General features: G+C 32.9%; 1 protein-coding gene across 3 annotated transcripts in view; it reads right to left on the minus strand.

Annotated features, from left to right (window-relative positions):
• ASCC3 (activating signal cointegrator 1 complex subunit 3) overlaps positions 1 to 12793 on the minus strand; it is a 373037-nt gene that overhangs the window by 98479 nt on the left and 261765 nt on the right. For all 3 annotated transcript variants that reach the window (XM_086707498.1, XM_025925165.2, XM_086707497.1), the window contains exons 31-34: positions 5962 to 6099; positions 5764 to 5884; positions 4658 to 4790; positions 1574 to 1699 (exon numbers count right to left, since the gene is read on the minus strand). In XM_086707498.1, coding sequence (XP_086563624.1) covers positions 1574 to 1699; positions 4658 to 4790; positions 5764 to 5884; positions 5962 to 6099 — 518 coding nt within the window. The remainder of the gene's footprint in view (positions 1 to 1573; positions 1700 to 4657; positions 4791 to 5763; positions 5885 to 5961; positions 6100 to 12793) is intronic.

The following is a 12793-nucleotide window of genomic DNA, read 5'->3' on the forward strand; positions in this document are numbered from 1 at the left end:
TCAGGAATGTCCCCATCTTTGGCCCTCCTTCCATTCCTTCTGCAACTGTTAAGGTCTTATTCACAGCTTCAACAGCTCCCTAACTGGTCTTCCTGCTCTGATTGTCTCTTCATTCCAGCCCATTCCCTACCATAGTTTCATAAGTATTGAAAAAAACAAAAAACTGAACCTAATTTGGGGATGTTAAACTGTGTTTAACAGTTCACCACAGGTGGGGTGCTTGAGTGGCTCAGTTGGTTAAGTGTCCGACTTTGGCTCAGGTCATGATCTCAATGGTTCATGAGTTTGAGCCCTGCATTGGGCTCTGTGCTGACAGCTCAGAGCCCAGAGCCTGCTTCAGATTCTGTGTCTCCCACTCTCTCTGCCCCTCCCCTGCTCATGCTCTATTTCTATCTCTCAAAAATAAATAAACATAAAAAAAAACACACACCCCTCACCCTAGCCAATAGGCTAAAAGCAAACACCTTATTATGACATACAGGCCATTTACTCTCTGGTGCTTGGCCCACTTTCTGGTCAAGACAATCTTTTGGTCTCCATATTCTTAAGTTCTGGCTACATCAAACTTCTTGGCACTCTACAAATGCCGTTTCAGCCATGAGAGCCTATGCCCATATAGTATTTTTGTGTCTCTGACCTTTTCTATTCCCATTTCAGATTCAAAATTTGGTTGAAGTATCATCTCTGTGGATTTTTTGCTCTCATGGGCTTAAATACAATTCTATTACAGAATTTATGATTTACATTGAAATCATTTATATGTCTTTCCCCCACATTTAAAGATCTGCCCGGGCACCTGGGGTAGCTCAGTCTAGGCATCTAACTCTTGATTTTGCCTCAGGTCATGATCTCACAGTCATGAAATTGAGCCCAGTGTTGGGGCTCTGCGCCGGGCATGGAGCCTGCTTGGGATTCTCTCTCTCCCTCTGCCCCTCCCCCTGTTCTGTTCTCTCTCTCTCTCTCTCTCTCTCTCTCTCTCTCTCAAAAAAAAAAGATCAGCTGTTGAAGATGGAGGATAATGTACACTAATTTTTATCCTCAATATCTATTAAAACATTTGACAAATAAGTGCTGAATGAAGATCTAACCTATACTGTCTGAAAGTAAAAGACATTCCACAACAACCCCCCCCCCCCACTTTTATTTCCTCTTGCAGAGTTCTTATCAATCATTACAAATGCCTTACAAATTCTTCCTTCTACAACTGCATCAGCCTCATTCTTCTCTGAATTCCAATTGCACCTAAGTCAGTAACTACCATCTAGCTTAATCATTTAATCATTTCTTAATGATTTCAGATGTCCTGTCTCCCTAACTACAGAGCAAACTCCTCAAGGATATCCTAAGTTAATTAAAAGCAGCTAAGTAATAAGTGCATACAATTATTCATTTTCAAATATATTATATTGTGATCATACTAGAGACATCATGTGATTCTCTGGGCAAATTCATATATCTAGAATGTCCAAAGTTCTGACTTTTTTGTTATGTACTGAAATTTAGGGATTGTTACTTTCAAAAATAATTTTCTTTTGGCGCAAACCAGAAAGATAAATAGTTGCCCTACACTTACCTGGGGTTCATGATAAGACGTCGGAAAAAGTAAGTCCAAGTGATATAATCCATTGCATCTTGCTTAGATGTAATTGTACCACCAGCAATCTCTGCATTTAAATGGTCAGAGAGCACTCCTAATAAGCTATACAGTGAACAAGATATGGGAAACATACATGAAGGTTAGGTTAAATGAAACACACTTTATCTCACATAGCAGACTGACGGAAGGGTGCTAGTAACTTTTAGGAAAGATAAGAGCCAAGAGGAGAAAGGTAGAGTGGGCAACAGCGGATGTAACTTGGAGAGTAGGGAAGAATGTACTTATGGGGTATGGGTGTAAGTATGAAATAATACTGAGGCAGATGAAAGGAGAGTTGGCAAGATAGGGGTGATAGTTATGAGTAATGATATTCCTTTCATTTACTCAGTGAGTGTTAAGTTCCTCATCATATGAAACACAATTGTACTGGTGTTATAGAGTATACTAACATGATCAGATGTGTTGAAAGACTGGCATAACATAATGTTCATTTTAGTTTCTTATGTAAAATACTAAAAAAGGGAAGCAGTGTCCAACAACAGAAAAGACTAAATAAATTATGATACATGGAAGAATATGCAGGTATTAAAAATAGTTTTTGCAAAGGATGTTTTAAGGACATGAGAAATGGCAATAAATTGAAAGATTAAAAAAATGAGTTTCTATATTACTTTTAATTCATCAGCGGCAGAGTATAAATCTGTATACTCAATTGAGAGGGCAACTTGCCAATATCTATTTGAATAATCACTGTGACCCAGCAATTTCACTTTTCATTATTACCTGCTAGAGAAACATTTACAGACAAGGATGGGAAAGCAAATTACTTCGCTGCAATATTATATGTAAGAAGAAATAGGAAACTCTTGAAAGGCCCATTAATAGAGAAGTTATCATAAAAACTATGAAATACTCTTGTGATAGGTAAGTATTAATAATAGTTATATCGAAGTACAAAATTAAAATTTTTAGTTAATGATTACTGAATGTACATACAGAAAATTACATAAATCATACATGTACTCAAGTAATTTTCATAACGTGAACACACCTGTGTAACCAACACCAAGATCAAGCATCACCATTTCCCCAGAAGCCCTCCTTTTGTGCTGTTTAGTCACTACCTTGGCTCAAAGGATATTATGACTCTCATTCTGATCCTTACCTTATTGCAGTGGCTTGGGCTTCAAACACAATGCTTATTGGACGTGGTGAGAAAAATACTCTTGTATCATTCCCTATCTCAAAGGGAAAGCTTTCAATATTTCATTATTGACTATGATGCTTGCAGTAAATTGACTCTTTATCAGATTAAGGACATTTCTTTATATTAATGTTTGCTAAGAGATTTTATTATGAATGGGGGTGGAATTTTTTCGAATGCTTTTTTTTTTTTTTACATCTATGAAATAATCATATGATTTTTCTCATTTTTTTCCTGCTAATGTGGTAAATAATAGTAATTTATTTTCAAATAATAAGTCAACTTCACATTTATAAAATAATTTACACAAAATTAAATTTACTGATGTTGTTTAGACATCTATATTTATGAGAGGCACAGGTTTGTTAACATTCTTTTTTGGTAAATTTCTTATCAGGTTTTGGTATCAAGGTTATTCTGATCTTACAAAATAAGTTGGCAAGTAGTCTTATCTTTTCTAGTATTAGAAGAGTTCATGTAAGATTGATGTTATTTTGTCCTTAATGTTATGAAGAATTCACTAGTAAAGCATCTGAGTCAGAAGGTTTCTTTGTGGAAAGATTTTAAATTTCAGATTCAATCACTTTGATAGAATAAGAGACTAGATTTTCTATTTCTTTTTGTGTCAGTTTCATAAGTTTTTAAATGAATTTTATCATTTTATCTAAATTTTTATTTGCATAATGTTTCATAATATTTTTAAATGCCTGTAATATCTTTTCATTACTAATATTATTTTGTTCATTCTTTCTCTCTCTCTCTCTCTCTCTCTTTTGATCAGAGTTAAAGGTTTATCAATTGCATTCTTCTTTTCAAAGAAACAACTTTTGGCTTTGTTGATTTTTTTCTAATGTATATTTGGTTTCAGTTCTTTGATTCTTGCTCTTACCTTCTTTCTTTGAGTTTAATTTGTTAATTTTTTCCCGAATTTTTGGATGGATATTTTGATCATTATTCATGCTTTCTTTTAAAAAATATATATCTTATTATATATATTTTTATATAATATATATTATATACAGAGCCATAAATTTTCTCTTATCACAATGTTAACTGTATCCACGTTTTTATATTTTCTAAATAAAAAAATGAACATTAGCACTTAGAATAAAAATTCCAATAACTCTTTACACTATCAATGAGAAACATGTGTTGTCCTTTGCAGTTAGAATACAGTATATTTAAAAAGACTGATAAAAGAGAACTAGTAATAAATGTTGCAAGTAAAAAATACATAAACCTGAGGGAAAAAGGCTATTTACAGCTGAGAAAATGAGAGAAGCCTTTATCAAAGGGGTAGTTACTGTGCTACAAAGAATTATGTGATAATTCTGAAATAAGCTAATAGTCCAAATTATTCATTACAAGTCCCTCTATTTTGGATATTTCTTTATCACCTAGAGAAGAAAAACACACATCAAACGAGAACTTTATTATTAAATGCTTACTGTGTGAAAGACCCTGCTACAAGCACTAACATTCGATCATTACAACTAACCTCTGAGATAGCCAGTGTTGCTAGCATCTCCGTTTTACAGATAGGTGCATCAAGGCACTGAGGAACCAAATGACTTGCTAGATCAAGGAGGTAAGTAGTGGAGCTCAGATATGAACCCAGGTTGTCCGGCTCTAGAATCAATGTGATTCATTGAAGCAGTACTAACACTGCTTCTTTTAAAAGTTTTTTTAAAAAATGAAATTGTAATTGAATTCTATCTTACAGTGATAATTGTATTCAGTTTCATTTCAAATAATTCTATTGAAGTAGAATTTTTGCTGATTTTTATAAATATCATGACACAAATATTAACTGCTATGACATGAATCCATTTAAATTAATTTACAACAAAATTTACCTTGACTCTACTGGGAAAGGTTCATAAAGAAATTTTTTGTAAAAGTCTTTCTTTATGTCATGAACCAGAATTACAGCTTTGCCTTGGTCATCAAACTGAGGCCTTCCAGCACGCCCCATCATCTGGAGTACATCTATAGAGAAGAGAACAAGAGGTATTCAATAATGTGGCAGCTAGCACAAGGTATATTTAGTGATTATAGCATGTTTCGACAACACGACAAAATAACAAAGGATACAGAATATTTTAAGAGTGTGCATATTATCTCTGAAGCCTGTTGAGTTCTATAATGATAAAATAATTAATGCATTAAGACAGAAAATTGGATCACCAAAAAGGGTCTCTCTTACAATTTTATAAGTAAGAAAGATAAAAGTTTCCTTTAGCTAAATACTTTAAAATGCTGTTTAAGAGTTATTACTATTTTAATTAAACAAGAAAAAGCAAAACATATATGGGTAAATCTCTTCAGCAGATTCATTTGATTATTTTCCCCCATGAATGGACCCCCTGGGTCCATTTAGGCCTCACCCTCTTCCCACTTACGGTACAAATGTTCTTTTTTTTTTTTATAGTGCAGGAATCTCTGAGGTAAGAAATGATTTAGAAATAATACAGTTTTTACATGTAATCATTGAGTGGAAATACACACAGATATTTCGCTCTTCAGAATTCAGTGACAATGCTTTTATCAAGTTTTAAAATATGCACGAATCACAAATCGCAGCATGCAGAAATCATAGCAACAAGCCTTTTGATTCTAGAAGCCCCATAGAAGTATTTCTAGTGAAACAGATTTAAAATTAAACAGTATAATGTTTAACTGTAATTTATTAAGTCATAATAGCTACTAATCAGTAATTGTTATCTATTTGTGAATTTGAAACCATTAGTTATGTTTTTGATGCTTATTAACACTTTAGGTAAGTAAATGAAACAGCTCAATACTTTGAATAGCATTTGCATCTCACTGGAAATAAACCTTTACAATCTTACTCAACATATGTTCAAATGTGGTCAATTCTCTACGTTTCAATTCATGCAAATTCAGATTATTAAGGTTAAAATAGAAGCTTAATGTATCTGTAAATTAAAAAAAAAATTACCTGTAATGGGAAAATCCACATAGCGCCTTGTTTTTCCATCATAATATTCTGTTCCCTTAATAATTACTAAGTGAGCTGGAAAGTTTACACCCCAGGCTAAAGTACTTGTAGCAATAAGAACCTAGAAAATAAAATATATTTAACTAAAACATAATGCATAAGTTATATTTAAATGTCTGTTTATGAAAAATAAAATACCTGAACTTTACAGTTTACAAATAGCTCCTCTACTGTTTTTCGGTCCCTCTCATGTAATCCAGCATGATGCATTCCTATTCCAAAAGCAAGTGTCAGCTTCAGGTTGGAATCTCTTAGCGTTCCAATGATGTTCTCCATCTGCAAATAAGAGCACAATTACGAGGTATAGGTTCATTAGCTTTACAATTTCCATACTAAGATTATATTTGACTAATTTTGTGTTTTGATTCTTATACTATATAAACAAAAATATAGGCCTCATCTACAGTTACAAGTGAAGTTAATTAAAAAGAAAATCTAGTTATTGAGAATGTATATCCTAAATGAGTTAAAATTTAAATGTTATCCATCTTCTCCTCATGTATCAAGGAAAACAAAATCTGTGGATAAATGCAATATCCCCTTAATGAGTAACAACTATTAAAAAGGATGTAATGTTAAGTAGAATATTTCAGGGTCTTGTTCATCTCTTATAAGAGAAAAACCTTCCATCTTTTTGGCTTAGTACTAAAAATTTAGAAAATATGGACAAAAAAATTAATGGAGAAAAATCAGTCATAGTCTCACCAAACAGACAGGAATCATTCAAATTTAGCCTTTCTCACTGAACTTAATGACCCAGGGCAAGTCATATAACCTTTCTGAGCCTCAGCTTCCTTATTTAAAAAATCAAACTGGTGGGGCACCTGGGTAGCTCAGTTGGTTGGGTGTCAGACTTTGGCTGAGGTCATGATCTCACAGTTTGTGAGTTCAAGCCCCATGTCGGTCGGGCTCAGTGCTGACAGCTCAGAGCCTGAAGCTGCTTCAGATTCTGTGTCTCCCTCTCTCTCTCTGCTCCTCCCCTGTTCACGCTCTCTCTCACTCTCTCAAAAATAAACAAACATTTAAAAAAATTAAAAAAAAAACTCAAACTGGTATATTTTTGTCTACTTCTCATTTCTTTAATCAACAGTACAGTTAAATACTTTTTATATTTACTAACATTTTTTGGTAAACTATCTTTTCATTTTTTAAGTGGATATGACAGCTTTTTTTCTTAGTGGTTTGTAATGGCTCTTTATGTATTAGAGCTATTATTAAGCTATTTATGAAGTAAAGTTATTTCATTTCCAGCCACGGTTTAGCTAAGTTTTCATATGTCTAAAGAGTTTCTGAAACTTATATATTATATAATTTCTGAATATTCTATCACTTTCCATTCCACATGGAAAATACTTAACGCAACACAGATTTTATGGCAACAGAAGCAAATCTTATCTTCTTATGAAACTTATTCTCTGAAAGGAACTAAACAGAAAACTCAATCTCTTTTTACCTAATGATAGACCTTTATACTGGTCCTTAAAGCAGAGGATGACACAATATGCAGTGTGGTGAACTTCTTTTGGGACAACTCCATGAGGGGAGTAATGTAGAGATCAAGTGGTTTGAGAATGTATGAGCAATTAAAAGAATGACATATTTTAGTTGTATCTGTAGCTTCACTACCACATTTTCACAGTGAACAACAGTGGAGGATAAACTTGGAAATGGGTATATGTATGATTTTTATATGCCTGAAGACTGAGATAGTACAAATAACCAACACTGTCTTCAGACCTCATTTCTTTTTTTTTTTTTTTTCCTTCTACTATTAATCACTTCTAACATACACAAGTATACATGCAACACATTCACTCTCCTGGATGTGAATAAACCAATAAGCAGCTCACAAAATCTCTATCTAGAGAAACTTCAGCTGGTTGCTACAGTTTAGTGGAGACATTCATACATGAAGCACGTCAACATCCTTCATTCTTGCTCATCTTATTTTCAATGGTCAGAAAAAATTTTCCAAGCTTTTTTATGTGGGAATAAATTGTTTTACACTAATAATTCAAAAAACAGGAAGATGAAGTTTGTCTTTATAATAGATCTTAATGTATAAAAGGCACTGCATAGACACAAAGTAACAGTTTAATGACATACACATCATGTTATTTATCAACTTTCCTGAACTGAATGCAATATATAAAGAGTTCATTCTGTTTCATAAACACAGTATGGTTACCTGATATTCTTGAATATTTACTTCATAAACTGTTAAGCAAGAATATGGAAATATATTAACATTAATTAATGTTAACATTAACATCCACTTTCCCTTTCAAATTAGCAAAGGATAAGGAAGATGACTACAAATGCATGCTATAAAGAAAGGTGCTTGTCTTGTCTCATAAATTATATGTTAGCCATTCTCAAGTGACAGCCTATTATCCATTTTTTTTTGTTCAATAGTTCACTGCATAAATATCTTCAATTTACATTATCAAGTATTAATTCATTGATATTCTTGCTCTGACAATTAATTTCAGGGATTATTTTTTCAATTTCATAACTTAGTAACAGTATAATTTTATAACTTGTATAATTAATAGTGTTCCATGGCAATGCCAATCATACCCCCCAAAATATACCATGTACCTCAGGAAAGCTAAAGAATCCTATGGCAGGAGGTTTGGTGAGGCATTAATATCCTGTCCTTTCACATCAGGGAAGGTTCTCATTCCCCCTGCCCCCACTTTCACATAAATCAATGCATTAAAAAGAACTATTTGCCTATCTGAACTGGCAAACACCTAAAATCCTCATGAGGAAAATTACAAAAAACAACTTCATTTATTACATAGTTACTGTGGATGAATTCTGAATTATTTGAACATCATAAAAAAAGGAAAATTTATAGTAACGTTACTTAATCATTATGCGTAAGATACTACCCAGGACAGCCTGTTTAAATTTGAAAATATAAATTGTTGATTAAATTATACCATTGAAATGTTTCATCTTGCTCACAATATAATACAAACAAAATTTTTGAGAAACTTAGGATAATGAAAGCTTAAAACATGGTAATACATATTATTTGTTGAGTACTTATGTGTCAGGCAATGTGCTTGACACTTTACAAAGATTATCACATTTAATCCTTTACATAAAGTAATAATAGCTCTAATGTAACACTCAATTCATTTACACAATCCTGTGTATTTCAAGTTAAAGACCCAGTGATCTTGAATACTACAGAGTAGACTCTCTCAACACTGATTCCATGGGAGAATTAAACCCCACAAAAAATATTTGAGTTGCCATCTTTTTAATTTTTCCAAAGATAGATAGTATCATTCTAGATGGTTAGGAGAAAAGTTCACTTATTACAAGCAATGGATGTCTTAAGTCATTAAGGTTTAATTAAGAAAGGCTGCTATAGAACTTTAAAAATAATCATGATAATAAAACACTGATCAGGGAAGTTTTAATTCCACAGTTCATTTCTATTCAACCAGCATTTGTTGTAATGTATAGGCATCTTTCCAACAGTCTTTGAAATATGTCTGACTACCTGACAGTTAAACCAAAAAAAAACAATTCAATATTATAAATAAAAGAAAAATGGATCGATCTATATCCTCTAAGTAGTGGTCTTTTTTTTTTTAGGGTGATGGGGGAGGAGGCACATATGTAAACTGTTGAACCAATTACTTTAACTTAATAGAATTTTTTTTTATATTTTAAATTTATTATACTCAAAAAGCTTTTGTAGAAATATAGGATTCCATTTAAGTAGATACATTACTCCATTCCTGAAATACATTCCAGTCAGAATATAATTCAGTGAGTTGATGACAATCCTGGCTCCAAAAGAAAGGAGGAGACCAGATTGGACAAGAATGAGCTAACAGATTGTACAGCCCAATTCTGTCCCTTTGAGTGTGATATATTGTTTCAAGATGCTAAAAACCCATACTTTCTCAAAGCATATCTGTTGTGCTGGTTTTCCCATTTTCACAGAATCCTCATTATCAGAAAACTCTGTACTCTTTTCAAAGCACGTCAGACTCAGACCATATGCCACTGAATAATGCTTATCAATTGTCTAAAATGCTCAATAAAAGATGCAGCATAAAGAAGAATAATGAAAGTTACGAAGACTTTTTTTTTAAAAGAATAAAGATATTCTTTATAAATAAATATATCACATCTGGTACAGATGTTAAAGTTAAAACATTTCCTTATAATTACCAAGTGTTAATTTCTTAAAATACATTTCTGTATGATAAACCCCACAGACTGAAGGTGAAAAAGTTAAAATGAAAGAAACACTTTAGAACATTCTGCCAATATACTAAGAGAAAAGAAATTTAAAAACAATATTAAAGATAGTAAATTTCCAGTCTTTGCCAATACTCTCCTCATATTCCTTGCTATCCTTTCTAAAGCCCAAAACGACACCTCAAAATGATTCACCATACTGTTAATATGTAAATATATTTATATATGTGATTAAACACATGATTACTTGTGAATTAAATATATAAATGAAATCTAAAGAATAACATGTAAAGCTTTGCTATGTCTGCTAAATAAACACCATGCCATTTTTCAATGTTTGCTTCTTAGCTTGCCCTAATTCTTAACAATAGCAATATCAAAACTGGGTCATAAGGTGAAATATTAAAGATTTTTTGCTTATTGATGTTTTTAACTTAATTCACTATGCTATTGGTAAGAAATCCAAGTGTCAGCACTTCATATTTATTCTGGAATATACATTTTATGCTTACTTCCATTTTTGGAGAGTTCAGATTCTGACACATGTTTGGAGAGCATTTCCATATATTGAAGAGCTTTTATTTATGTCTGTTATGTATGTATGTACCCTCCTTAATGCTTGCCACCCATTTAGCCCATCCCCCCCATCCAATACGCCACCAGCAATCCTCAGTTTGTTCTCTGTATTTAAGAGTCTCTTTATGGTCTGTCTCCCTCCCTGTTTTTATCTTATTTTTGCTTCCCTTTCCCTATGTTTATCTGTTTTGGTTCTTAAATTCCACATGAGAAAAGCTTTTAAAATGCAGATAAAGCTGATGAAAGGGACCTTACAAAATTAATTTGCTAAGGCAGTATAATTTTAAATGAACAAATGCTATATTAATATGAATTAAATTTGTGAAGGAACATAAGCAAAATATTATAAAAATAATAGCAAATTTTACCATAAAGATTTCAGCAAAAAGAACCTGTCTATACGTAAGGTATTCAATGCTGCTGTACTATAACAGCAATAACAGTTAACACTTATTGAACATTTACCTCTGTTCCAGGCCTGTTCTAAGTACATCAAATAAAGTAATGCATTTAATCCTTAACAACAATCTTGTAAGGATAGGATTATTATTATCCTTTTATAGATGAAGGGGAAAGGCTCAGAGGTTGAATACCCACCAAGGTCATATGGCTTGTAATAGGCAGTCAGTATTAAACCTAGGAGGCCTGGCTCCAGTCCATGCTGTCAACCACAATGTCACATTCTAATTACCACACGAATGTGATTTACTTAAAATAACTACTTAAAATAATGAAATCATTCATTTGGCTTACGGCTGGCCCTCACCATTTTAGACTGTGGGCAAAAAACAGGTAAGATTTGAAATAATGAATCATATACTAGACTCACACAACTGGGGAACTATGCAGATGATTAGCTAACCTATTTTTTAAAAAGTTTATTTATTTATTTTGAGAGAGAAAGAGCATGAGGTGGGGTGGGGCAGAGAGAGAGAGAGAGAGAGAGAGAGAGAGAGAGAGAGAGAGAATATCCCAAGTATGCTCCATGCTGTCAGTATGGAGCCTGATGCAGAACTGTGAGATCATGACCTGAGCCAAATCTAGAGTTGGATGCTTAACCGACTGATATTTACAAGAGCCCCAATTAGCAAACTATTTCTTCTTCTTTAGTATTTGTGTATTTCCACTTCTGTGCCTAAAAATTAAGAATATTGAAAAGTATCTTCCTTTATAAACTAAAATACCAGCATTCATGATTGAGAATAGCACAGCTCTTGTTGGTTGCCTGTGTTTGATATTGTAGCTACTGACTTTACTGTTTGTTTCCATCCCCTCAAATCACATATGGACACTGTGACTTTTCCATCTTCTCCAGTCAGTACATTGTCAAGGATTTCAGTTACTGTATGGCAGAGTGAAAAAAACAAGGCTCTGAGTTAGCTGTCCTGATTTTGAGTTTCTGAGTCCCATTTATTTTATGCTATCAGGCAAATTACTTAATTCTTCCAAGTTTCAGTTTTTATATCTATAAAACTGGGATAACAAGAACAACCCTTCCAGAATTCATGGTTAAACTATGTAATATAAGCTTCTAATGAACTATAAAGTACACTATAAGCATATCAGCTATTACTAAGCGTAAGATCTTTGCCTCTTTCTTCAATAAGACATGCATGATATCAACTATGGCAAAATATAAACAGCCTCATATCTTGTAGCTGCTCTTAATTACACAACTATTCCATGAGGACCAACTAAATTAAGATGTCCAATGCTCAACAAATCTGTGGATAATGTCTGTCTTGATACGTAATATTCTTAGCCTAGTAATTTCTCTACTGGTCAGTCACTAAGAGGCCTGAAGCCTGATCAAAATAGAAAGCACTTGGGGTGGGACTTTTGTATCACAAACTCAATCTATTTTGGTTTGATAATAAAACAGATTTTCAAGTTGAAAATGTGGTCACTCTTATATTAAACTCAATTTAATCTCTGATTTTTAACAATCTCAAAGTCCATCTTCAAAGCCTGGTACTAACTTCTTACCTATAGGAAGAAGTCAGTATCTATGTTGAATGAAAAGCCAAATGAATCTGAAGAACTAAAATAAAATGTCATTAGTAGAAACTCCACCAAATCTGAATTCATGATGATTTTCAGTTGTCAGAGTTGCTGCTTGCCACTTTCATCCAGGATGTCTGAGTGCTAAATCCCATAGGTCTTT

The sequence above is a fragment of the Puma concolor genome, chromosome B2 (assembly GCF_028749965.1).
Source record: "Puma concolor isolate L17-30 chromosome B2, mPumCon1.1.hap2, whole genome shotgun sequence".
Classification (NCBI taxonomy): domain Eukaryota; kingdom Metazoa; phylum Chordata; class Mammalia; order Carnivora; family Felidae; genus Puma; species Puma concolor.